Consider the following 27,809-nt stretch of genomic DNA (forward strand, 5'->3'; position numbering starts at 1 on the left):
CCCAGGTCCCTTTGGATGGCATCCCATCCCTCTTGTGTCACTGCAGTGCTCAGCTTGGTGTCATCTACAAACTTGCTGAGGCTGTGCTCAATCTCACTGTCTATGCCACTGGTAAAGATATTAGAGAGCACCAGTCCCAAGACAGAGCCCTGAGGGACCCCACTTGTTACCAGCCTCCACCTGGTCGTAAGGCCATTAATCAAAACTCGCGGGCTATATCCAGCCAATTCCTTATCTTCTGGATATTCCACCCCTCAATCCACATCTCTCCAATCTGAAGACAAGGATGTTGTATGGGACCATGCTGAAGGCCTTACAGAAGTCTAGATAGCTCATATCAGACATGCTTCCCTTGCTGATCATTGTTTTTGCTCCATCATAGAAGGCAACCAGATTGGTCAGGTAGGATTTGCCCCTAGACAAAAAGGCCTTAAATCTGAGGTGGCTGAAACAATGGCCCACCCTGCAGATAGATTCAGGCTATAGTGCAAAGTAAGTTCAGGCCTATTGACAATTTTGACTCAGATGCCTCAATTCTCTACACAGAATGAAACTGGAAGAATTTCCTTCCCATTTTCTTTCCCAACTTGGTATTTCCTGCAGGGCAAAGTTTTGAGAAGCCTAGCTTTTCCCCATACATTGTGTGGAAAAGAATAGCTGCCTGTTTAGAGTTTTGAATTCCACCACAAAAAAGGACACTAAAAAAATTATTTGATTTTAAAAAAACCTTCTAGTTCAAGCACTATTTAAAAAACCCCAAAAATTCCTAAAGTAAAGGAAAACTCAGACAAGACATAACAGACTACAACACTCAAATCTTGCAGAAAAATTCAAAACAGGAGTTAAATGACAATACATAGATTCCAGAATTCAAGTTTTAAATTGCCTGATATCAGAAAGCAGGGAGCATGGCTATTTTTCACTGCAAGGCAGATTTCTTGCTTTTGAGAGTGCTTATACCTTACCTTTCCTAGAAAAGCCATAGCATGGGAATTGCCAGCATTAGCTGCTTGATTGAAGTATTCAAATGCTCGCTGTAGAGAAGAAAACAAGTGTTTTAACCATCATCATTATTATTTGAGTAGCTATCTTGCAAATGGAGTAGAGGCAGGTAGATTTGTTACTAGGTTCTTCTGGGAATAAAGTTATCAATCCCACTTAATTTAATATATGTGACAGGGTTCTTCACTTACATAATTGCAATATTAAGCAGCAATCCCTCTAACCAGTGTATTCCAAAAACAGAAGGGGAAAAACCAACAAAGTACAACTGTTACTATGCACTAGTTACACAGTTAAGTCTTACTTTCTTATTGTATCATCAAACCCTGTTCAGAATTAGCAAGATTTGCCAATTCTATTCTACTTTTACACAGAATTTGGTTATACTCCTTCTGACCACTCCCTGAACCCTCCTGAAACAGTCATTTTGACGTACTTTAAATATGATGACCAATAAATAATTTCTGTTAAATAATTACTGTATTGGATGAAATAATCCCCAGGATTATTAATAATCCTTAGCTCTCCATTTTTTCAATATATACTTCAATAGGTGGTTAGCTATTTCAGCTTCCGTAAGCAAGGTAGTTATCTTGGCTTATATCAGCAGAAGTTCTACTTTCTATGCACACTTAATACCTTTAGTATTTAAAGTTGAAGTGTTTTGTCTGCAGAAGCAAAATATTTTTGTAAGCCACAAACTACACTACATCACTAATGCATGCCCACTGCATCATGAAGATTGTACCACATTTACAAAGCTCAGTCAGCTCCAGTACTACCTGATAAAACCAGTTTTTATTTTTGACATTCTCATTTCTAAGACAGTTAGTCTTAAACTAATTATGTAAAAAAAAAAAAAAACAGTTCCATCTTCTAGTCACATAAAGATTAAGTTTCATTGAACAAGGCCACTGAAATTGTTACATACCATACAGTGGCACTCACACACTTTTGCATCACTGTTTTCTCAGTAATACTTTCTCAACCTCTGCTTAGTGTAATATGATTCAGAGACAGAGAGAAACGGTACCTGGTGATTTTGCTCTACTCCTCTTCCCCCATGCAAGTGCAACTGTCCAAGGCCAACCTAAAAATAAATTTTACATTGCAAGTAAATTTTTCCCTTGGGATTTCCTTTTTCTAGCAATACAGATACAGGTGAGCTAATTACATACACAAAGATAAACAATATCAGACTTAAAGACGTCACAAAATTTGAAGGCACAGATTTGCTTCAGTAACTACAGTACAGCCCTACTTTTTCACACTAGCCTAAATGGAAATTTATCCTAGATAGAAGCAACATACTGTCCTATATGTAAAGTAACAACTGTTCACATGAATCCCATCTACCTAAGTCTTAAGTCATACATGAGCAACTTGGCTTGGGACAATTTGCTTCTATTAGCATCCTCCCCTCCTGCACTGTGTGTAGAAGAGGTCCAGCCTGCAGAAATCACACAAAAGCAGGAGCAGTAATAAATTGAAATCCCTTGTCAAGGCCAGTTTTTTTATTTAGCCTTCCACCACAACATCTGAAGCTATCCTTGAAATAGTCTGGCTGGTTTCTAGTGAAAGCCAAGATCTCATTCCTTAGATGCTGAAGTCGTAACGTTTTGGACTTATTTTCAAAAAAAAATCTGCATTTTCTGTCCAAGTTCTACCTTAAACACACTTCAATGTAAGTCTCGTTACACAAAAACTAATGGGGAAATAACAAACAGGTTGATTCTGGATGAAGAGAACACTGAAGCGCCAATGTCTTTCCATATTTCATAAAGCTGTTCCTGTAATTCTTGAAAAAAGTCTGAATGTCATCAGATGAATTAAATCTTACCTGTGCTTGTACATCTCCCTTCTCTGCTAAAAACTGGTAATATTGGATCAAGTCTTCTTCTAGCATCCCACTTGCCATTCCCGGGTTTTCTACTTCATCTGCTAAGCGAATTCGCTGAACCACTGTGCCACCAGTCAAGGAAATGTCACTAGCAACTGGAAAACAGATGAGATAAATTTTCAGACAGGTTTTTTCAATACAGAAGTTTCACCATAACTTAATAAAACCAGATGCCTACAGAGCTTCAAGCTGTTACTCAAGAGAGAATTAATTACTTTGATACCCTCTAAGACATTTCAATAGAGATAAAAATAGTATATCATAATGCAGAGCCAAATGGATAACTTGTTTAATAGCAGGAATTCTCTATTTATACATATTTATCTCTACATTTATATTAGTTTTGGGAGTACTTTAGTATCTTGTAGTTGAATGATACAGAAGTACACAGAAAGTCAATAATGTTACCCTAGTGAAAAGTTTTTACCGTGATTAGCTACAAGTCGGTAGTGAGTGAGAGCAGATTCACAACTCTGAAGGACTCCTATCCCAGCCCAGTACCGGTAACCCTAGAAAGGAAATGATATAAATATGGGATTATCAGTTACTTGAGAACATACTGCTTGCCAGGTTACAACCTTTTTTCACATTACTTGATCAAGATTTGATGAGACAATAGGCTGGACAAAGGCCACAAGTCCATTGTAGCTACATAAAGAAAGAACAACTGACACTATTAATGGTTAAACATGGCCAGTATAGTTTGGATATTACTCAAGAAAAAGCAAATAAGCAGAATGATGCTTAAAGAGTGAACATGTAAAGTCTTTTATTTACATATTGCACTTGGTCTTAAATCTCACAATACTGATTAAAACAGCATTTTCTGTAAAGATCTCTTTCACAGTTCTCATTAGATTACAAAAATTTTAAGTCTGACAATTCTAAGTCAAGAAATGTAAACATGGTCCATCTAAATTCATAGCAGCACACAGCTTAAAATGAGCAGACTCGTCCTTGAATTAAAAATAAATAATGGGGAAGATACTACTGCCCACCCAATGCATGCAAAAAGATCTAGTATTTGGACAGGGTATTCACAGGAAAAGAAATCTTAACACTGAAAATGTAGTCTTGCATGTTTAAAGTTATTAGCCATCTTACTTACCAAGATCATATGAGCGATCAGATTTCCTCCTAAGGCTCCGAAAGTGTAATACACCAGGGCCTTAAAACAAAATCATTGGTTATTTAACATCAGCCCCCAAGAGAAAATACAAGATCACACACTGAAAATTGCAAAATTACCTTAGCTTGACTAGAATTGACTCCTAGGCCAGATGCATAAAGAAATCCAAGTGCCTAGAAATAAAATAAAGTTTGTCAGCACACCTTTTAAAAAAACAAGGATTAGTTTTCCTGGAATACATAGGCAGAAAGATTCAAAGCTGTGAAGACTACTCCAAGTTCTACCTTCAGTTTGGTGCTGCCTCTATCTGTACTCTTCCCTGCCCCTTTCAAAGTATCAAGTTTCTAAATTATTCAGTTGCTTAGGATGCTAACATAAATTAGTGTTTCACTGGAATTCAGATGAGTGAATCAAATTAAAAGAACAAACTACTATTTCCCTGTATATCAAGTGTAGATCCAAAGGTCCTAAACAGTGAAAGTATCACAGTTTAAAGACCCTCAAGTGAAGCTAAGCAGTATCTGTCAGGTTATTCATGTACTCAGTTTGCCTCTGACACCAGTGTATAAATATCTGTGCATCACAGCCTTGCATAGAAGGCTTGTACTGTCTGATTCACAGATCCTATGAATTTACAGTTTTGCATCTGTTCTGCCACCGGTGACTTGCAACTGTGACTATAAATATAAACAATCAGAATGCTCTGAGCTATTTGGCTGAGGTTCTTTCAGAAGTTATTTTTGTTCTTAAGATTTACATAGTTATTGCTCTACCTATCACACCTGTTACAGCTGGTAGCTCAAAACAGAAACTAGTAGCACAGAAGACAGTGTACATGTAAAGATGTCTTTGTTTCACAGTGTTCTAAGACTATTCTAGGCAATCTGAAAGTATACACAAGAATTATTTCATGCAGACAGTACTGAATTCCAGACCAATAAAAGTCAAGGTCATCACTGAGAGATAAAGTCTCTGGAGAAAACATGCTTTCTATGGTAAATCAGTACTCCACCATTAAACAGGAAACAGCTGGAGATTTGGTAGCCAAAGAGAAGAGAAAGTTATTAGCTCCTTAAGAAGCTGACACTTCCAAAACAAGTTAGAACTAAACAATAAGTATATGCAGATACTGAGACATTAAAATCAGTAACACCCATATTTTATGACATTTTGTAATAGTGAGTATGAATAATTCTGTGTTCAAAGGCACAGAGACTAAGCAAGTCCCAATCCACTAGATACATGTCAAGTTTCCTAGGAGGTTTTATTTCCTAGATTATAAATAGGTGTCATCTCAGATAAAAGTGCAAATGAAAAGCCATAACATTGCACAATAAACACAAAAAGTACACAGCTTCAGAAGATTTGTTGACTGAAGTCACCTATTTTTTTGACTTATACATCCAGTGTTGTCAGTCATATAAGGAAAAAAAATAAATTAAAAGCCCATCACCATCCCATATTACTGGTAGTTAAACATTTTTTTACAACTCAAACAGAAGATATGTTTGTGTTTACTTTGAGGGTGCAGGTACCATCTATAAAAGCACCCTAGACGAAGTACAATCATAAACCAGTTATAAACCTATAGAAGCATCTGCAGAATCTAAGGACATACATACCATCTGTCCTTTAGGAGAGCCTTCTTCTGTTAGTTTTTCAAACAGTTCTTTTGATGACTGGATATTCTGCTTGAGGTAATCTCCAAACAACAAAGCATAAGACACTTTTTCCATTGCCTTGGTATGATTCATGTCAGCTGCTTTCAGAAGATACTGATATGCTCTTAAGAGAAAACAATTTCTTTGTCAACTTTAAGCAAAGTAGCAAATTCCATTCATAAATCTGAAGATTCTTGAGAGGGGCTTTGTTTCTGTGTTTTAGCCTTTATTTTCTAAAAATGTAGCTACCTCCAGCCATTTGTTTGAGCTACAAATCATAAACATAAGCAACAACTCATGATTTAGTTAAGAGACAAGCTGAATTTTAATGCTTGCTGTACTCCACAAGCAAAGCAGTATGCATTTCCACTCCTCTAAGATATACAAGAAATTTAAGGTCAAATGACCATATTTTTGTAGCAACAATTTTTAGTTCTGTACTAGGCATCTGATAGGACCACTCCCGTAACAGTCTTGTATATCACCATAAAAAGAAGCAGCCTAAAAAAGACTATGGAGTCTCTACAATTTGAGTACAAAACAACTCCAGTGAAAACATCAAGCCTTGGGCCCAGGACAACTGCATATGTGATCAATTTTGTGCTGAAAAAGTCATGCTACCAATCAGGAGTATTCTGGAATCTCCTCTTTCTATTTCAGTCTCAGAAACTACAGTAGCCCTTCACAGTAGCTGGTTTCACAGCAATTAAAAACCCCCATACCTTACACGGAGTTACACAGTATCAGCAAGCCTGCATCAGCTTAGCCTCAGGGACTTTTGAGAACAGTCCAAGATTTTCATTTACCTGTCCTCCTTTCGATTCTCAGGCTTGTTCTTTAGGATTACTAAGGCATACCTTGTTCCTCTCAGAAATTCATCTTCTAAGAAAGTGTAAAGTACACAAGAGAACTAACAGCTAATATTGTTTTAGAATTTTTATACTAAAAAATATGACTCAGAATCCAACTGATATTACCTCCCTTTGTTTTTGCCAAGGTGCAGACAACTTTAGATGTGCCTCATTTTCCCTGATACAAAGTAGAAATACAGTCCTTTATTTCCACAAACAAATTTAACTCACATATTAATCAGCAGAAGTCACCACTTACTGAGGAAGGTGTCAACATGAATAGGAGGAAGATCTAAGTTAACATAGCAATTCTAAATTATAGTGGTAAGTCCACAGCTATTTAATCAGTTGTTGGATGCATACAGAAGAGAAAGTAGAGACAAGAATGAACAGAACACCAATATTTTATTTTTTGTTTTGTCTACACACATTACTCTCTTCTTTCTAACAACATTCATTATTAGAATTTTAATGATTTGTTGAGTTTAAGTTTAATATTATTTTTATGGTGACCAAAACCATCAGAAAGGAGGAGAAAAAACAGAGTAGGACAAGAAAGGCCAGTTTTTCCCATTTCATCTTTAAAGCAGAACAAAAACCAGACCGTAAGAAACATCTGAAAAAGGGCAATTATCTCGTATCATGTTCTCAGTTTTTCTCTGGGCAGTTGCCACATACAAACAGAGGCTAGAGAACTGCAGCATCGTCTTGCATTAAGTCAATGTTTTGATGACACCCACCCTTCAGAAATTAGTCTTACACAATTTTTACTGCATTCAAAGGCAGTAAAAGTGCAGGCATAAATTTGTTTTTCTAAATACTCTGAATTTACTACCTTCTATCATTGCATAGTTTGATGTTGAGTCCAATAAAGCCCAGAACCTCAGGGCAGCTCATTCAAGTTCTTTTTGAGTTAAGCAAAAGTGACCAGCCATATCATCCTTCTCCTGTGGGGGTGGATGAGGTATACTTACACTTTCTTCTGAGCCTTTTTGCTGCTTTCATTAAGTATTTTCATTCCAATCTGATAAACATCCTCAGCTTCTTGCATCTGCCTTCTCTTATTAGACTGCTCTTCAGCTAAAAAAAAAGTGTACATTAAGAGTTCCAATTATACACTCAAAACTATCCTGTCAAAATTTCTACTGGTTCTAAAGGGTAAGTACAGCCAGAAATGTGTTTCTGAAGACCAATAAACAAACTAAATGATTATAAAAAGCTGTCTAATGGATGTGTTTGGTATATTAATAGGTGATTTCTTCTTGCGTTATGTCTCTCATGTACAAGTTTGCTGATAAAATGTTCTTTTCATTCATTGTACAAAAGCAAGCTGCACAGGTTCCTACTCCAGAAGGGGGTTTCCTAGAGAAGCGTTACCTTTGTGCAACAAATCAGTAAGTTTAATGGGTAACACTGTCAAATCCCTACCCTCCTACAACCCCAGAGAAACAGTTTTACAGATGCCTTCACTGCAAGATTTCCAAATCAGGTCTGGGAACTTGCATTTTTTAAAACTTCTTCCGTCATAAAAAAAAAACTTTGCCTTTCTAACTACTTGGTTATTGTGGCATGAAGTGGCCAGGGAATTCTACATCCTGAAATAGAGTGTTAAGAGGATTGAGAACACTAGCCTAAAAAAGCATTCCTTAAACAATAACAAGACAAAAGGTTGCTTACATTCACAGAAGCCCCACTTTTGATCTTTCTTGTAATCATAGGTTGTTGCACACCAAAGCCTGCCATCTTCCCTCCCATCGGCAGTGCACTCTGCATATTCCTTCTCCATAAACAAAAACGGAAAGTGGCAAGGTTCACCATCTGCAGTGCCTCCAATAGCTGTCAAAACTGAAAATGCACACCCAGCAATTAGATTACTCTCCTTTACTCCCAAATTAAAATCATATATTACATATAGAAAAGTGCTCCTATGTTGGTTTTAATTTCTATGAACTACAATTAATCAATTTTTCAGTAGAATTTCTAAATTTAAAAAGCTTGAAAAAGCAGTTTTTCTAAATAGCATTTGAAAAATATAACTTAGTTTTAATTATGAAATTAAGCAAAAGGTATATGGTTTCTTATATTCTCTGTTCTAAGCAAAGAAAATGTCATTTGATTGGAGAAGGCAAATCTCAGTTACATTTTTATTGCCTACCAAAATAAATAGTCTTTCTGTCGCTCTATTAGGAACGGCTGGGAAGAACGACACAGACTCTCTATGGAGTCGATTAGGAGAATGTCTCGTAGTTTATTACTTCAGCTCTGTTTTATAGACTGATACGTGGAAAGTACAGAAAGGAAGCTCTTATTGGTTAGCAAACCATTACATCACCATCATTGGTCAGTGGGGCACACACCCCCCGACCTTCTCCCGCAAAGAAAACAAGAGACAGAGAAACAAGACCTGTAAGGCTGTTTTCTGTCTTTGAGGATTGTTTTGAATCCTCCCATGAATTTCCCAGGCCAGCTTCTCAGGCAAGACTGAGAAGCTATATGGCCTGCAGTTTCACAAGCTCTCTGTCTCAGAGTTAGCATCCACAGTCTTTCCTTGCACTTTCTCTTCTCTGCAAAAGACCTTGTAATGCATGTTTGAAATGCATTGCAGACCACATTTGTTTTAGCCCCAGGGTTAGACACAATCATGACAGAACACCATACATCACGAAATGCTATATTGAAAGTACTGGTACCCCCTGGAGTATCAGCAGGGAGTACACTTGATCCTACAACTATATGTAAAGTCTTAAGTGAAATCCCTACGATGTAGATGAAAGGATTCTCCTCACAATGAGTTTGGTAATTTTCTACTCTTGAAAATACTTAGATTAAAATCGTTATTTCATTTAACCAATATATTTAGTTGCATTCTAAATGGCTTTGAACAGCACAATTTATCATTTCTCATGCACTAAAATGTCAAAGGTTACTGATTCCAATATCATGGCATTTTAAAATAAAATCAATCTTCTATGAAGACTAAGAATTCTCTAGGTTTTGAAGATGGAATTATTTCAATTGGACTTGTATAAAAGTTTTCCTCTTTCAGTAAGCTAAATCCAACAATGGGGTTCAGCTTAATTTGAAAACATTTGCAAAACCATGGAAATGACAATGCAAATTATAGTTTTTTCAACTTAACTTTGTAAATTTTGTACTTACAGAGAAAAATAGTTATTTTTTTGAGGATCTATAATTGAAAGGCCTAAAGACTATACTAATTTAATTAATTCATGTTGATTTTTTTGAAGCAAAAGAAAGTCTTCAGGAATAGCTGGACCTGTTCAAACTGCTTTTCGTAACTGGATGCCTTGACACAGGTTGCACCATATCACTCCAAGTTAATTATATCACAAGAGAAAAACTTATTTTCAGTAACTGCACTCAAAAATAATGTGTTAAGATGCAACTAGCCTGGAATAATTTCAGACATTTGTTAGTTAGGTTAGCTATGAAGTAATATACAAACTCCTTCTAAGGGTTCATGTAACTACAACTTGTGGGACCTCTTATCACTGTCATTTTAACATGCTCCGAGTCCAGAATATCAGCACTACTCGAGAACTCATGGTTTTACTTGTACTGTTTTGTACCTTGCCTCCTGTGTGGAAAGCAGTTTTACACAGCATTTTGCATGAGATGTAGCTGCATACTAAAGTTATGAAATTACTCTGCCCCAATGCTCCCCTTTGCATTTTTTTTTACTTCTAAATTCAACCACAATGCTGTTTTTGCTCCCAGATAATAACAAAGACTAATCCCAAGAGCAACACAGCAATGAAATCACAGGTTAAAATGCTCACAACAGTTATTTATGTACTTAGACATTTATAAATATTAAGTGAGGCAAACAATTTACCCAGAGGAAAAATTAGCTTTTGTCAAACCAAATGCTCCAGAAGGAATTCACCTCTTTACTATCTCTGAATAAAATACGTAATTCATTTTATTTAAATATGTTTATTAAATATGTATTTCATTTTATTTTGTCCTAATTTACTTATGTCTTGTTTCATACTTTATGCTGTAGGAAACCCAAATACAGATTACTTATGAGTATTGGCAATATTACTGTAAGATTCTTCCAAACAGGAAAATAAATGCAACAGGAATTGCTAGCTCTGTATAAACTTGTGAGCAATTTTCAGCAAAAATTGTTATTTGTATGGAGCTTTAGTGTTATAAAACCCTAAAACACAAAATAGCAATAACTAAAAAAATACTTTCTTTACACACAATCTCCTCACTCATCAGAAGAGAGCGGGACAACTTTCTTAGAAAGTTAAAACCTTTACTAGCACTAATTCTAAATTACTGACTTTTGGTTCCATATCCTAGAAAATATATATGGAAATTCACAGAATATACTTTTGTTCCACACAATGTCACGACCATACAGAGTAGCTAAATTGTTTTCAGAAAAGCTTTTGTGTCCCTTAATGCAGTCCTGTCACCAGTAGCTCATCTAGAGGTGTAACATCTGTAGCTCAGATAGATGCTCAATTAAAGCATATGTAAAGTTGTCCTTTAGCACTCTTTTCTCCTAACAGAAAACATGCACTTTTCTTTTAAAATTGCTTTTTTAAACAAAAAATCCCTCCATTCACACTGCTTATTTAATTCATAAGATGTTCCAAGAACTGTGCAAGACTTAAATTTATGATTTTTGAAAGTCACTTGCAGTATGTTGATAGGTAGAGTTAAAAACTTTAGTTCCCGAGGAGCCAGCCAGCTGGATATATTTTTGTATGAGATTAAAAGTATCTTAAAGTTTACTTTTGAAATAGACTGCACTGACTAAATTAACATTAATTACTAACAGTGCTTAGCTCACTATTTTGTGGCAGAAATATATTTAGTGGATTTTATACAATTTTTTCCTGTACAACACAGCATCAAAAGCAATGGTTAATATCATCACTCAGTTTTCACAAACTGGTATTAGTTCTGTTCTAATAACGAAACAGCTTAGAAAACACTCAGTCATTACATGATAGAGCTCATTTACCAACTTCTGCTTTCTTCTGACATTTCAGTATGAGTTGAGAAGACAAGTATCGTTAGTACCACATGACTGTATTTTTCAGTAATATTGAAGATTTACTTTTTATGGACAAGTAAAAAGGAAAAGTCTGCTGCACAGGTTAAGGTACTCAATGTACTCATCTAGTTATCATCTAGTACTCATCTAGTTATCATCGACTACTAAGTGCAAATCAAAAAATCATAAAATTATGTAGTAAAAAAACAATATTAGAATTTCCTGGGAATTTAGGCCCAAGACATAAGGTTTTACCTATATTTAAAAACTTCATGAAGTTTACATGCAATTTAGCTACTGCCCTGAGGCTCTCAATGCTGCTCTAAGAAGCTTGTCTTTACATTACTATTTGTTCCTTTTCTGTCAATTGACTCACCAGGCAAACAGCCAGGGGATTGAAAAAAAAATGATGCAAATTCCTCTTTGTACTGCTGGTGTACATACACAGAGCACAGGATCTGTAATTGACTTCTATTTGAAGAAATCATGACATTCTCTATTTGATAGTTAAAGTTTCCCAGCAAGACAGAAACATTAAGAAAAATGGACAATTCTTTCAAACGCATCTGAAAATAATTACTCATTTCAATTACAATACATTTCAAGACATTTTGATGCTACTTTCTTATGAAAAAGGCAGCAATTACCATTCCATTGCAGAAAGGCTACACTAGCTTTTTCATATGTTCAAAATTACTGTTTGTGTTGAGCCACATGCTGCAGTTACTCAGAGGCATCTATGTAGCCACTTGTTCAAAAGTCTGTGAGCAGTTACCTGGACTCTGTATTTCTGTTTCTTCCAAATCCTTATTTAATAGATTTGACATTTCTAGAGAGTTCAACTCTTCCAGTGAATTCTCTTTTTCTTCTTCTTGACTGTGAAAGTTCTCTTCATTTTCTGATTGAGAGTCTGATTTCCCAGATTCAAGGAAGATCTGACCTGCTACCACTCGAGTTCCTGTGGAATGATCCTTTACCTGGTCCTCTGCAGATAAAGTCTGAAGGAAAGCAGCCACATAATTCAGAAGATTAGAAACTGAGAAGCAGCAGCTGGCTTAAAATCCATTTAAAAGCATCTTAAAAGATATGGTTAATTAACTTAAACAATACAATCAAAAGTAAGCTCAGCTACCTCTATCAGCTCTCATTGCCTCTATCCCTTTCATATATTTGAAAAAAAATGTTTCAAACTTGTAACACAATATTAATTTCTCTGATGCACAATAAAAAAATAATAAGACAGTAAGAGCTACAGAAAAGCTGAAAACATAAAATCAAATTAATGTTCTGAATTTCAGACCTTTGCTCTCACTCCATAGGTAAAACAGAATGATTTGAAACTTATCTCCTCACCTTTGACTCCAGTGATTCATCTTGATTTCCTTCTTCATCTAGAAGAGACATTATAAGTCAATAAAATACTTTTCCATGAGTAACTACCAAAATAAGACCTTTGTTACAATACTGTACCATGGTTCTGAAATACTCCAGTAACTTGACTAATGCTCCTCAGAAAAACCTTATTCCTGTGACAGGGAGGAATTGAATGTTTCACAGATGATTGTCTTCCTTAAATTATTTTTTCTAAACCCAAATCACAGTCTGAATAGTTTGAGTCCAATGAAACTACTTAAAAAGGTGTGCATTAAGTGAAAAGGCCTATGGAACATAAGGTTTTTAGTCACCATATCAGCTTTAGTATGAACAGCTTCAGCAGCGACCAGAAGTTGTATTCATCCCCCCAAGCTTGTAACTAAACATTCTACTTTATAGAATGCCAATTCATTCTGCCTGACCAGCTTATTCAAACCTTTATATAGAGGTTTCTCTTCAAAACTGTGAGGAATTAGTTTATCTTTTAAGATACTCTTCAAGAGATGCAAGTCTTAACTGTCATCTTACTTGTCTAAAAGCTATACGATATTTGATTAGGAAGACTGGAAGAAGAAGAAATGGTAAAGAAGAAAGGTTATTAGGCAGACATCTAAAGGAATATAGATGAAAAGGTGAAGATAATCAGAAAAGCTTATTTATGACAGATTTGCAATTGTTTTCCAGAATGGTTTTCGTAACCACTGTTTTGTTGTTCCTTTAACTGAAATGGGCTACTCATTGTGCTTCAAACAACCTGGTCCATGCTATCATTTTGATGGGAAGTCTCTAAAATTAACATCACTGAGACGTGACTGTTCAGAGTCATCAGAATCTGATACCACCTCATTCCAGAACTCGCCTTGAAACTTGAAAGAAGATGCCACAGGCCTCCCTGTCTCTGGTACACAACTCATTACATTGAAATAAAAGCTCAAAACATAAACAGACCAATTAGCAAAGCTGTCACTAACTCCTCCTATGTTTAGAAATCTCCCTTTCTGAGGCTCTGGGTGCACAATGCTGTGTAGCAGTGGCAACGCAATGATGGGCTGGAGACCTGCACCTTGATTGGAAAAGGTGTCTGATAGAAGTTAAGGCCCTATATATGAGATACATTTGGTATGTTACAGTTAGCCATGAATGGCTACCTGCACAAACACTTCCAACAGTTTATAGAACTCTGCTGACACCTTTACGCACTTAGCAGCAAACAAAACTTGCACAATTTTCATTGTCATGCAAGTAAAGTGACCTACCAGAGATAATCTCTGAAGCAACAAATTCCAAACATGACACTTCATTGGGTCATGTTTTGAAACCTACTACAATATAACTATATATAACCCTAGCAATGAAAGGGTTAATCTTGGAAATTGCTTTCTGAAATCTCGATTCCATATTGTTACTTGAAGTACAACCTTTGATTGGAACAAGTAAAAAGATGAGGGAGAATTCAGCTTTAACCCATAACAGTGTAATAGAAATTAAGAAAAAATGCGAAGACTTGTAAATGAAGCTGCAAAACTATGGTGATGAGATGATTGAGAGCACAACTGAGACATATAAAAAAGGATGTTGAGGATGGTGAAGAGGATGTAAAGTTCAAAGAGCTTGACTGCCAGCAGGCATGGGATTAAAAAGGATCTAGAACAGTTGATGCAGGTAAGCAGCTGTACTCTACAGGTCTGAAAATGACAATGTGTAGAGTACTTTGGAAAAACTTGTGGAGACAGCAAAGAGCCCTCCAGATGAAACAGATCCTTGCAAGGAGCAACAAAGACAGCTTAAGAAGAAACACAAATTTGGAAAAAAAACCCCACATTATGAGGCATAAGGAAAAAACGAGGCCAGCTGCATTTTTGGCAGAGACTTCAGGGCTTATCAGCTTGAGTAATCTAACAGATAAGAGTGATTGTGGTAACTCATAAGAAGTTCTACCACCATACTTTGACACTCCAAATCATGATATGACAACTGGTCCTTAAATTCAGTAAAAGTACACATACAGTTAGGATACTTGTAGGTGTTTCTATTTCGAAACTATGAAAGAAATTGTCATTTACCATGTTTACCACATATTACATTCTATTTTCCTAAATAATTTTGACCTAAAACCAAATGACACCTTCAAACTTCAGAGCTTGTCAGGTTATCCAGACATGCTTCTGGAGAGTGGGAAAGCTAAGACAAGATAACCTACCCAGTAGCTTGTATGTCCCTTCTAATATATACAAAGCACTTATAAAGTACCTGTAATTGCAGTAGGAAACATCACGTTTGTTTGTTTAATAGTTACACTAGCTAGGGTTATTGTTTTTGTCTGTAAAAAACACCAGCCTATATACCTGACAGCACTAGAGCTTTCTAACATTTCGGGAAAGCTTCACTAACTGATTTCAATCTGTGGTGGTAGGCTCACTTTATCTCAAAAGACCACACAAGAACAAATATAAATAGGGCTATGCACACATATCAAAGGACAATTATATTATAACTTCATATGCAAAGCAAAAGGTTTACTAAATTGAAAGGCACCTGAGCAACATAAGGCAGAGCTCACTGTTTGCTCTTCTTCCTTTAAAGTAAATAAACCCATTTCCTTTCCATTGCATCATTTAAATTTTCTCTGAAGAAACCAGCTTTGTTACTGTGAAGTTATACTTGAACAACTGTTTTCAAACAGTGGTTCCAAAAGGCACTGAAGCAAAACCAAAATATTAATTTAACTTTCCTTAGCTCTGAGACTTCTTTCTAAGGTAGGAAGATGAGGTTGCAGACATAATGAATAGTATGACTGAAGGAGGGATCACTTACAGCCTTGTTGTTTCATGAAACTGCTGACTAATATGCACCTACTACTTATAGAAGTGTGTACTCCTATGAAGCAGTTAGGAAAACTATTCTGAAACTGTTAATGAAAGGTCTATGAAAGGTCACAGTTGGACCTAAGAACAGTTTATCAGTCAAGGCTGAGCTACTGAACAAAGTCACAGATGTTTATGCACCTGCTTCAGAGATTAACGCTGATAGTTTAGCTTGTTTTTCCACACTTCAATTAAAAAAAGTAACTAAGTTTTTACTTTTTTTTTTATTTGGATCTGTTACCAAGGCTGTCTAATTCTATAAACCTCTTCTGAAAAGGCCAAGTGGAAATAAATGTCACAATTCGTTAAGTTAGGGAGTGCAATGATCCATTGAAAGAAAAAGGTAGGCAAAAATACCTGTGGCTCAAGCAGGCAGCTGACAATGTTGTACAGAATGCTTCACTTAGAAAGAGTGTTGAACTGTAGACATTGTTGGGTGCTCTCACGCCCAGCTAGAACTTTAAAGCACTTCACAAAACCAATATCTTTTTCCAACTATCCACCAGTTCACATATAATTAAAAAAGTATTCATTTTCCCTCAATTAGAAAGACCAGTGTTCAAGCATGCGATGTAAATATAGCAAAAGTACTCTGGCAGCCTATGTTGGAGAAAAAGATCCCACCATATGCTGGATAAAGATCTTACAATTTTTTGAGAATTACTGTTTTCAAGAGAGCACTAAGGAGAGAAGGGTAGAAACCAGAAGAGCTATGCAGTGTGATTCAGCAATAACGTCATTAGCTTGAGGGAGTTCAACAGTTCCAAAGTTTCGCTGTATTAGAAGAACAGATCAACTGACATCCCACAAAGCTAAACGGCTGCTACTGCCAGACAAGAAATACCACTAGTTCCAGTGCTAAAATGGTCACTCACTTTGAGGAAGTAGCCAAAAATTCAGTAAGTGAAGTAGTCTCCTACAGCTCTGATGAATCCCTAACTGATTACTGGTGTCAGTTTCCTTCTAGTTTTTGCCAAGCTCTTCAAGCCTCAACAAAGCAACTAGTGGGATTCTGCTGAGAGCAGGGATCTCCCAAGTGGAGTGTGCCCACCCGAAGGAGTATGCCAGCTAACCCAGCCGAGCTGCAGGAATAACACGCCTTTCGGACCGTTAATACATAAAACTTTTCTTAATACTGTGGTCATTCCACCTTTATTTGATTATTTTTTCATTTGTGCTTTTGTGCATGTTTTATGAGGTACATAATATGTTAGGACAAGAGTATATCAATGTTTAACTTATAAAAAATACATGTAAAATGCATGCTCAAAAATCTTCTTATGGAGAGGGGTGCATGAACAGAAATGGTTTGGCAGTGTCTGCTTTAGAGCATACATGAGACATTTTCTGTAGTATTTTTGGCAATCTCCTTCAATGTTGTTCTTGTGCAAGTGACTAGATAGACATTGAAAGAGAACGCAAACTTTGTTTATCCAAACTCTGTTTATTTTCTTGCAGGAAAAAAGTAAATCTTAAAAAAATTACCTCAGACTGCTTCTCATCAATTTTTTGACTGATACATTCTGCACAGAAACAGGCTCAATAGCATAGATGCTATTCCCATTACATGAAGCTTTAAAACAGGCAGTGAGTTAAGTAAAACTCTTTAAGTGGCACCTATTCAGCATGAATAGTTCCAAAGTATCCTTGGCAGCAAGTAAATTGTTCCCAGCTACAATCTGTGCAACATATTCATTTTAGTTCAACTAGAAGATTGAGATATAGGTCAACCCTCACGCTGAATAAAAATCTTTTTTCCAATGTCGTTGCAATTGCTGGCTAGCTAGTTACAGAACTTAATCTCCAGCAGTTCCTCAGTAGGAACTGAGGCTCCCAACCAGGTAACAAGGCAAATAGTTTAGGGACTATTTTTCAATCAGGTAAGTAAAAACAGAAAGGTCAGGAAAAACTACAAAGCTCTGTCTTACAGAAGTATATGAAGGTATATGAGTGTGCTCACTTGTCCCACCAATCAGTGGGGCAGTATGAAAACATCTGCCTATCCATGGCTGAAGTCAGCCATGGAACACACAGCAGAGTCAGAGGAAGCATCACTTCCTCCCTTCAGGCAGAATGAGAACATTTTTACCTCTTAGTCTGTGAACATGAGGAAACAATCCCAGGAATCAAATAATACCAGCAATCACAAAAACAAAAAAAAAAGGGATTTTTTTCAATGTTCTTAATGAGTGATCAGTAGGGGATGCTGATGTGATGACCAGAAGACAGACAGTTTCATCTGGAGAACACACACACTCTTAGCATTTTGTGGCTGCTTTTGCCAATGCTTCTTAATATCTTTCCCCAGTCCCAATTTTAAACACTTTCATAATCTGCAGCAATATCATATGTTTAAAAAATATATAGCACCCCTTTCCTTAGGCTTGAATTTTCTGGCAGTCAACTCAAATTTTCAATAAAGTGATTTAAACAAATTTATGACAATATTTTATTTAAAATACTCACTACTGAAAAAAAAGTCCTCATTAAAAATTCTTCCTGAAGTTAGGAAATTTAATACTTGGACCATTTTTACTCATTCTTAAAACCCCTCCCACTATACTCACATCCCAGATGATTCTTTCCAGACCAGACATTAGAAACAAATAAGCATTCATGGAAGCACTTAATACACAGTCCCAAGGCTTATACCAGTCTCTTCTACTGAAAGTCATACTGTCACTGTGGGAAATCAAATCATGAAGTGAGGACAAGTTTCAGAATGATTCTTGTCAAAAACTGGAGCACAAAATGTATTCCTCTCATAGCTTTCTGCCAAAAGATGTACTTTGAACATTCTCTCCTAATTAACTGTGCCTATCAATTAACAGTTTGACATCACAGCAGCAATTTCAATTTGTAAACAGCTCCTAAGTCTACATTCGTGTACTGTGCTTTCTTTGACTTATTAATTGTATTAGTTCAATTGAATCGAAACATTTTGTAACAGGCTGAATTAAACTATCAGAACTTCATGCCCACAAACAATTTTGTAATAGTACACAGTCAAGACAGAAGAGCTGCATGGTAGTACAGCCACTGATGCACACTTGACCAGCCCTTATCACTTAACTTTCACATATACAACAGATGGTTCATCTGACATTCACAGTGTCACCTCACCATAGCTTTCTTTCTTCATATACACTATAAATGAGAGCACATTGTTTTAAAGTTTAGCTACATCTCTCTGGTTTGTCAGAACTTGTCTGTATCCTTTCCATAACTTCAAAAGTGCCTTGCTGGCTTATAAAGTGACCTACAAGCTCATATAATCCGAAGTCCAGTAATACTACTTTAAATTTCAACTTCCTATCACATACAGGAAAATGAACCCCAAACTACTGAACTTACCGCTAGAGAGAACGATAAGTTACTTTCCTGAAATACTGCAAAAGCAAATCCCCAGTAGCACCACATATGGCTGTCGTTAAGGTAGTGGCTTCTGGCTTTATAAATAAATGCACTGCACATCCCCCCTACCAGCCCATGGTGGAAAGAAGGGTGTGGGAGGTAGAAGCCCCAGGAAAGGAAGTAGATGACAACACATGCGAATCAGACAAAACCCGAGCTGCAGAACAACAAAATAGGGATGGGGAAAAAAATAGTACGGGGACATAAAGCAGAACGCATAAATGCTCTCTACATACAGACATGAGAAAACTGTTCTGATAAGGCTGAAATCGGCATTATCACCGCCTCGGGGAGAAAATGCGTTCTAGGGAGAATAAAACGCCTCACTTCGGTTTTAAGCAGTGCAAGCACTACAAAGTAGGCTCCTAAACAAGCTGTTTAAAAGCAGGCACCGCACTGAGTAATGCGTCTACACCTACCAGGCCTACAGAGCAGCGCCGGTGAAGCAAAGCTCAAGCCAGCCCGGCCCTGTCACCCGCGGCCACACAGCTGACAGGAGACCCCCTCCCCACCTCTCCGTGGCTCCGCTCCGCCGCCTCAGCGCCCCGGCGAGGTCGGCGCTGCTCCCACGCACTTCCAAGCCCCAGCGAGAGCACCGGGTCGCCTCCCCCGCTGTCGCCGCCTCCGCGCCCCGGTGTAGACGTCAGGAGCCACACAGATACCTCTGCGCCCCCCTCCGCCGCCGCAGGCCCCGGGGGGCAATGCCGCCGCAGCGCTCGGGCCCAGGGGGGCGTAGGGAGGCGGAACCGCCGTACTCACCAGCCGCAGGAAGCGCTCCGACCGCGGGCAGCGCTCCGGCCGAGAGAGCGGCCAGGCAGAGCAGCAGGACCACCCAGCGCACCCACCGCCCCATCCCGCTGGGCTCTGAGGGGCCGCGCCGAGCGCCCCCGACTCCGGCTCTCTCGCCCCGCCCACCGCACCGCCGCCACCAATCAGCTGCCGCGCTGACGGCCGACTACGGGCCGCTGGCAGCAGCACACGCAACCCCGGGGAACGGCTGGCTCTACATGGCCCGTTCCGATTGGTTCGGCGGAGGCCCGGCTCGCCCGTCACGCCCTCCCGTCAGCAAATAGCGCCGCACGTGTCTCAGCGAGGGCCGCTGCGCGAGCGGATCCTTCCGAAACGGCGCCTTCCATTGGCTGCTGCGCCGTTCCTACAGAACCCACAGTTCCTTGCGAGGGCCGCGGCGCAGCCTGGGAGCGCGTGCCCCCAAGTGCCCGCAGTGGGGCAGGGACTACGTCACCCACAACTCCCTGCGACGAACGGCGCAGAGCGCGAGCACGGCGTCGCCGCCCGCAGCCCCGCCCATTACAGACCGCAGAATTTCGGGGAATGAGATACACTTCGTTGACTAAGAGTATGGAAGGAGCAGAAAATTAAGTATGTGCCTAAACCAGCACAGATGGAGTATGTGAAACATAAAGAGTTTAATGCAACTGTATCTTCAGAAAGGGGTCACTTCTAGAAATGAGTGTAGCGCTGTGGAACACAACTCTTTAGTTCTCGTAGGAATTGCATCTTTTTGTGGGTCAGTTAAAAAGCAAACGAGGAAGGGAGTTTGCAACCCAGCCTTTAACGGACTGAAACATGGCTGGGTGGTAAACGATACTCAGGCGTGACAGGACTGTACTGCTGCACAGTGCTGTGCTGAAATATAAAGTGGGTTTTTCCCACACTGTCTAGTGTCAAGCCACTTCAGCCTTACAGCGCTATACTTGGGATCTCTGCAGGGCGAGAGTGGCCACCACATTTCTCCCATGAGACACAGTGGCAAGCAGCTGTGGGAAATGCAATCCCACCCAGGGCTGAGGGATTTTCTGCCTTCTAGGGAACAGAATGCCTGCTCTGCTCCAGACAGGAGGTGTCTAAAGAGCATGTAAACTCCTTGGATAGAACTAACGAGTGGTTCTGATTCTAAGTAGGAGAGTTAAAAAAAAAAAACAAAAAAAAAACAGTCAATTTTTTCTAGCTACAGTACAGCTAAACAGCACACATGGCTGAACAGTTTGACAGAACAAACCTGCACAGGTGTGCGAGTGTCATTTTGGAATGGGTCTGAAGGGGCTTCACCAGGGCTCTTCTCTGTTCTGAGATCATTCCTAAGCTGAACCTATGTTTTGGTAAATGGAAAAGCATAAATCCAGCTGCTTGTGAATGTCACTCCCTGGAGCGGAGGAGGGGAGCCCACCCCATCTGGGGAGCGGCATGAGGCCCCTGCGTGTGGCAGTGACAGCACTCAGGGGAGCTGGAAGGACCAGCGCTGGGGGGCAGCATGAGGGGCCATGAGGTTACCTGAAGCCTCAGCAGTACTTCAGGAAATGGCTGAGGGCATGATGGCAGGGGTGGATGGGGTAGGTTTGGGTAGTGTGTTGGTTTGGCCTGATTTTTTTGGTAGCAGGGCAGGGCCACAGGGGTAGCCTCTGTGAGAAGCTGCTAGAAGCTTCCACCATGTCTGACAGAGCCAATGTCTGATGGCTCTGAAGATGGGTATGCTGCTGGCCCAGTTAGAGAGGTTGGTAATGCTTCTGTGATGACATATTTGAGAAGAAAATCAAAACATCACACGTGCAGTTTTTGTCAGGGGTGGCGAGGCACTTCCACCAGAGGCCATCCCTGGCACAGTGCGTAGCAATACTGTCTCCATCTCGGTGTGGTTTGTGGTGAACCTGGCCTGCCTGGCCACCCCTAGCCAGCCATGCTGCAGGCAGAAGGGCACGGGTAGCAGTGGCAGCTTCCCCTTTCCCAGCACCCCATATGAGGAGAGGCATTAAACAGGGCCACAGCGGCTGCCCCTGCCTGCTTGGTGGTGGTGGGGCCTCATGGCTGGCAGTGAAAACATGGTGAGTGACTCTCCGATGTGGAACCTAGATGAGATCGACCTCTTGATGCTGTGGGATCCTGCAGGAATCTTTAATTGTTGACAATGGTACCTACAAGCAGTAGTTTTTTCTTCTAGTCAGAGAAGAGGAAGAAGTGAGGACATGTGAAGGAAAACAACATGGCAATACCAAGGTCACTGGAAAAAACAGAAGGGGAGGAGGTGAATCAAGCATTGGAGCCGAGATTCCTCTTCAGGCTGTGGAGAGGACTACGGTAAAACAAACTGGCCTCCTGTGATGCATGAAGTCCATATGGGATGCAGAGATCCACTCACAGCCTGTGGGATAAGTTGATCAAGTCTGGAGCAGGTATATGCCAGAGAAAGCTCTAATCCAGTGGAAGACCAAAATAGGGAGAGAGGGCCCTTGCTTCCAAACTAGAGTAGCCTTTACTTAGAGGACTGCATCCTATGAACCACGCCACAACAGTTTCAGGGAGAGCCCCCATGGCATAACAGAAAAAACACAACAGAAAAAAGGATTCCTCTCCCTGAATGAACAGATCTTGAGTGATGAACTGATCAAACCCCCCATGCTCTGCCTCCCTGTGCTGTTGATAAGAAAGAGGAAGGGACTGAGGGGGGGAAAAAGGATGTTTTAAAGGCTTATTTTACTTCTCATTATCCTCCTCTGTCTCTGTTAATAGTAAATTTACCTTATACCTTTAAATTTGAACCTGTTTTGCCCTTAGGGTGTTTTTCTCCTAGTCCTTATCTCAACTCATGAGCCCTTCATTAATTTTTTTTCCCCCTCCTCTGCTCAACTATAGCAGAAGAGGATGAATGAACAACTTTTGTAAGTGCCTGGTGTTTGGCCAATATCAAACCATGACAGGTAGCCATGGTGGGGGACTACAGGGCTGTGAGAAGCTGCCAGAAGCCTTCCCCATGTCTGACAGTCAATGCCAGCTGACTGGCAGACAGGTCCAAGATGGACCTGTCACTGGCCAAGGCTGAGCCAATCACTCACAGTGGTGGCACCTCTAGGGAAGGGAGAAAAGTTCCTGCACAGTGGCAATGGCTTTGGGACAGAATATGTGAGAGAAACAGCTCTGTAAACACCAAGGTGAGTGGAGAAGGAGGAGAGGATGTGCTCCAGGTGTGGGAAGTAAGATTCTCCTGCAGTCCATGGAAGGTGGGGAGGACCATGGTGAGGCAGCTATGTCCCTGTAACCCATGGAGGTTGATGGAGAGGCAGAGATTCCATGCCAGAGCAGGTGATGCTTGGAGGAGTCTGTGACCCTGTGGGAAGTCCATGCTGGAGTAGGCTCCTGGCAGGGCCTGTGGGCCTGTGGAGAGAGGATCCTGCATTGAAGAAGGATTGCTGGTGGGGCCTGTGGAGGACCCACACTGGAGCAGGCTGTGCCTGAAGGACTGACTGTACTCTGTGGAAGGTACCTACACTGGGGCACTTTGTGAAGGACTGCAGCTTATGGGGGGGAGTCACACTGAAGAAGTTTGTGGAGGACTGTCTCTGGGTGATGGAGCCCATGCTGTAGCAGCAGCGCTGTGAAGAGTCCTTCCTGTGAGAAGGAAGGAACAGCAGAAAGTGGTGAACTCACTGTAACACCCTTTCCCTGTCCTGCTGTACCATGAGGATGGAGAGGTATAGAATTTGTGAGTAAAGGCTGGGAAGAAGGATGGGGTGAGGGGAAAATGTGTCATTAAGATTTGGTTTTACCCTACTCTGATTAGATTTGTAATTAATTTTCCCTAGTCAAGTCTGTTTTGCTGTGACAATCTGGCAGTAATTGGTGAGTGATCTCTCTCTGTCCTCATCATGACCCTCAGCCCTTTTCTTATATTTTCTCTCCTCTGTCTGGCTGAGGAAGGGAGTGATTGAGAGGTTTTGGTGGTCACCTGGTGATGAGCCAGGGTCAATCCATCACAGCTGCCCAGAGCCCTTATGGACTCCCTGTCCATGAGTTGTTCAAGGCTTCATTCAACAAATCTCTCCTCAACTTGACCCAGTCAACCTTCCTGCAAGCAGGGGGTGAACTAGATGACCTCTGGAGGTCACTTCGAACCAAATTTATTCTATATCTAAAGCTCTGTGTGTGGGGTTAAGTGAACTGGAGGAACAAGAGGAAAAATACAATGGAGGAAACAGATTTTTTTTTCTGAATTAATTAATTACCTTCCAAACAAAAAAAAAATAAATTAGATAATACTGCAGACTGAGTTAGTTCTGATTAATTTATTATATTCTGTACTCTAAAGGTGTGGTAAATTCATTGCTGCCTTTCCATTTATGTGTGCAACAGTCATAAAATTCCCATTAATTTTCTTAATCAGTTTTGCATTTTTTTCTCTGAAGCTTTGAATAGAACCTTAGGTATTTTTACAGTGTTCTTCCTTTATTCTGTGCCAAAATGTTGTGGTCTTTTATGCAGAAGTCCAAGTGACAAGACAAGTGGCAAGGGTCCAAACTACATCTTTGCATTTTAGGTACTCTTAAATACGTTTTCTCAAACTATTATCTGATTTAAATTCTCAAGAGATTTTTACATTTGATATGTTAAGTACTGCCTAGCTTGTGTGGCATGATGTAATACTGGATATTTTCTAGTTAAGAGAATGGAAGTGAGGGAGTTAAGTTAGGAATACTTTAGTGATATGTATTCTTTATGATTATTTCTCATACTCTCTTTCTTGTCTTCTGTCTCTGTAGTTTGATCATACAACTATCTGTGTTGTACCAACATTATCTTTTACTTTGATTGTAGAAACTTTCTTGTATTTTTTTTTAATGAAAAACTGCACATGTGGGAGAGGTATGAAGCTTGGTAGATTTTGAAGAGCAATTTCCCAGGAGTTCTCCTTGCACAGTGTTCTCATAAAGTTTTTCAGCTTGCTTCAGAAAAATTAAAAGCAGAAAGCTTCACACACCTTTCAGGGAAGATTTCTGTTCTAAAATACTTCGTGACAGATTTTTCTGGCAAAAAGTTATACAATTACTTTTTTTTTTTAATTAGTGTACAAAATATATAGTTTTAACCAGACTAATTTTCATAACTTTTTAATGATTTAAAAAAAGACTATTTTGTTTAAAGCTTTTGCACACTAATTTCTGAGAAAACAATTAGAAGCAGAATAATACTTTTATATCTCCGGTGTTCATGGCAGTTGGAGTGTTATGATTCTAGTGAGGTCTATATGCAAAGTAAGAGACACAATACAGATGTTATTTAAGCAACCTAAGGGAGAAAGGTGAAAATTGTCATAATTAATATTACCCAGTCTGTAAAATTAAGTGCCCAGTCACAGGGAATGACAGAGAGAGAAGCAGTGATGAAGAAAGGAAAGAAGATTCTTCCACTATATGTTAGAAAAGAGATTGTTGCCAAGGCTTTTGTGAAGACTCCAGTCAAGAGGAACAAGAAGGATGTAGCTTGAAGAGCTGTCACCCAGTCTAGACCAGTAACAAATTGTCGAGGTTAAGCAACACTGTGAACTACCAGCATTTGCATAAACAGAAATGCAGATAGCCCAGGCTTGTTTCTCCTCTCCAAATGGTAAGGGTTGAAGCTCATTGGTGAAAACATCAGACCTTGCTTTCTAGCTTCCCAAATACACCAGCATTCACAGATCTCTGCAATATCAGTGTGAGCTCAAATATCCATGTCTACCCTCACCCATTATTTGGGGGCTCCCCTACTTACCATGAGAGTCTGGCTTAATCTTCAGTACAGAACAGATGCACACACTCATGCACTGTTCTCACAAGCATGCTTGCTCAGGTGTTAGATCTCCCACTGGGTGGTGATCCAACGTCCATGCACACACACTCTGTCCCTTACATAGCTGCTGACCCAGAGCTGGAGTCTTTCCAGATATAGATCTTCTATTTCATGGCTACTCCAGTTTAAGATTGGCTAGCAAAGTATATATATGTGTACACATGGATGTGCATATACACAGGTGTATGCACACTTAAATTCTCTAGGGAAATAGTCTGGTGTCTCCAACCACTGGCACTTAAACACATGGGCCCTGTAAGCTACAGTCCCTGCTCCAGTTGCTGATGTTTAGATCCCACCAATACACACCCTATTCCTAGTGGGGAATGATCCCTTCCTCTGTTGCTGGCACTCAGATCTCAATTGTATTCTAGGCTCTCTGTTGTCACCTGGATCTACAACCTGGTGACCTGTGTGTTCTCCAGCTGCTGGCAATTGGACATTGTAGCACTCATGTAGGATAGAGTGAGGTTACAAAGGCAAAGTCAGTAATAGAATTTATTAAGGAGAGAGGATGCACTGTGTTGATCATGAGGCTCAGACATGTATCCTATGTTTGCTCCTCTGCTATCCATCCATATCTCTAACTTTCCTTACATTTTTCACTTCCCCTAATGAATCTATATTTTTTTCACAACCCTCACAAGTTCTTTTTTCTTTTTCATGACTTTGGTACACTCTCACAAAGACTTTCAAATATGCCATCATACTCATGAAGTCTTGATTTCTTCTCTGTTTCCCTCCTCTGCTCCCTCCTTCCCTTTGCCCTTTCCTATGTCTAAGTAGTTCCTTCTAACAGCCCATCAATCAACGACTGAAAAGTTCTGGTCTTTGTCTACCTTATTACCTGCTCATTAGTGCTAGTGTATTCATTTCCTTTATTGCTTTTTTATTTTCCTTGTTACTCATTACTTTTATTACACTGAATGGTCCTTAACTAGAGAGCTAATGAACCAGATGCTCTTACAGTCGATGTATTCTTAACAGCGGCATAGAGGAAAAATACTCTTGTTTATTTAAGGTCCTGGAATCATGCTGCTTTTTGTATTGGTTCTGGTTTTACCTCTGTTATTGAATTATTGCTATTGCTTGCTTTTTTTTCTGTTAATTTTCTCAAGGGAAGAGCTCCAGTTATCTTCAATGAGATTTCCTGTAGGATTTAACAAAACCTGAGTATTACACGCTCACCACAATTGTAATGTTAGAGTCCCAGAGGCATGACTGAGTTGCTTATATAGATTTCTTCTGTGTACAAATTGTGCTGAGAGCTTCAGTTTGTGCCTAGTGTGGGAAACCTCCAGCAAGTACAATTGGTGTGCTTGTATTAAAAATAATGATATCCAGCTGTCTGTGTGCTCGAGATGCACACAGATGACAATGAATAGCAAGACAAACGAGTTTGCAGGTATTACAGCAAAACAAATCCTAGCCTACTCTAGAGATAAAGTATAGTGACATCAGGCTAACCTGTGTACAAGTCTGGTGAAAACATAGTATTCATGATTTAAAACCCATTTGTAATATTGTTCTAAGGCTGTGTAAAATCTGTAGAATTGTATTCAAGCCCATAATTTTCAGAAACTGGACAAAATGAAGAAAAGAAGAAATAGTCTGTTAAGTATCTACAATTGGAAATCACAGATGAGGGTGTGCTCCCTTTCTGTACTAATGAACAGAATCACAGAATTGTTAGTGTTGGAAGGGACTTTTGGAGATCATCTAGCCCAACCCACCTGTAGGGTCACCTAGAACAGGTGATACAGGAACTTGTCCAGGTGAGTTTTGGGTATCTCCAGAGAGGGAGACCTCCCTGGGCAGCCTGTGCCATTGCACTGCCACACTCATTGTAAAGTTCTTCCTCATGTTGAAGTGGAACTTATTGTGTTTTAGTTTATGGCCATTGCTCCTTGCCCTGTTGCTGGGCAATCACTGAAAAGAGTCTGGCACCATCCTCTTGA

The 27,809-nt window shown here is 39.5% G+C and overlaps 1 protein-coding gene across 2 annotated transcripts in view; it reads right to left on the reverse strand.

The window, feature by feature from the left end:
- Positions 1 to 20,179, reverse strand: part of SEL1L (SEL1L adaptor subunit of SYVN1 ubiquitin ligase) — a 36,757-nt gene extending 16,578 nt beyond the window's left edge. For both annotated transcript variants that reach the window (XM_058835497.1, XM_058835487.1), the window contains exons 1-12: positions 19,993 to 20,179; positions 12,935 to 12,972; positions 12,357 to 12,579; positions 8,221 to 8,388; positions 7,518 to 7,623; positions 5,654 to 5,816; positions 4,151 to 4,204; positions 4,011 to 4,070; positions 3,330 to 3,411; positions 2,843 to 2,997; positions 2,036 to 2,092; positions 966 to 1,034 (exon numbers count right to left, since the gene is read on the reverse strand). In XM_058835497.1, the coding sequence (XP_058691480.1) occupies positions 966 to 1,034; positions 2,036 to 2,092; positions 2,843 to 2,997; positions 3,330 to 3,411; positions 4,011 to 4,070; positions 4,151 to 4,204; positions 5,654 to 5,816; positions 7,518 to 7,623; positions 8,221 to 8,388; positions 12,357 to 12,579; positions 12,935 to 12,972; positions 19,993 to 20,086 (1,269 nt within the window). In that variant the 5' untranslated portion in view covers positions 20,087 to 20,179. The remainder of the gene's footprint in view (positions 1 to 965; positions 1,035 to 2,035; positions 2,093 to 2,842; positions 2,998 to 3,329; positions 3,412 to 4,010; positions 4,071 to 4,150; positions 4,205 to 5,653; positions 5,817 to 7,517; positions 7,624 to 8,220; positions 8,389 to 12,356; positions 12,580 to 12,934; positions 12,973 to 19,992) is intronic.
- Between the last annotated feature and the right edge of the window lie 7,630 nt (positions 20,180 to 27,809).

The sequence above is a fragment of the Poecile atricapillus genome, chromosome 1 (assembly GCF_030490865.1).
Source record: "Poecile atricapillus isolate bPoeAtr1 chromosome 1, bPoeAtr1.hap1, whole genome shotgun sequence".
Taxonomy (NCBI): Eukaryota; Metazoa; Chordata; class Aves; order Passeriformes; family Paridae; genus Poecile; species Poecile atricapillus.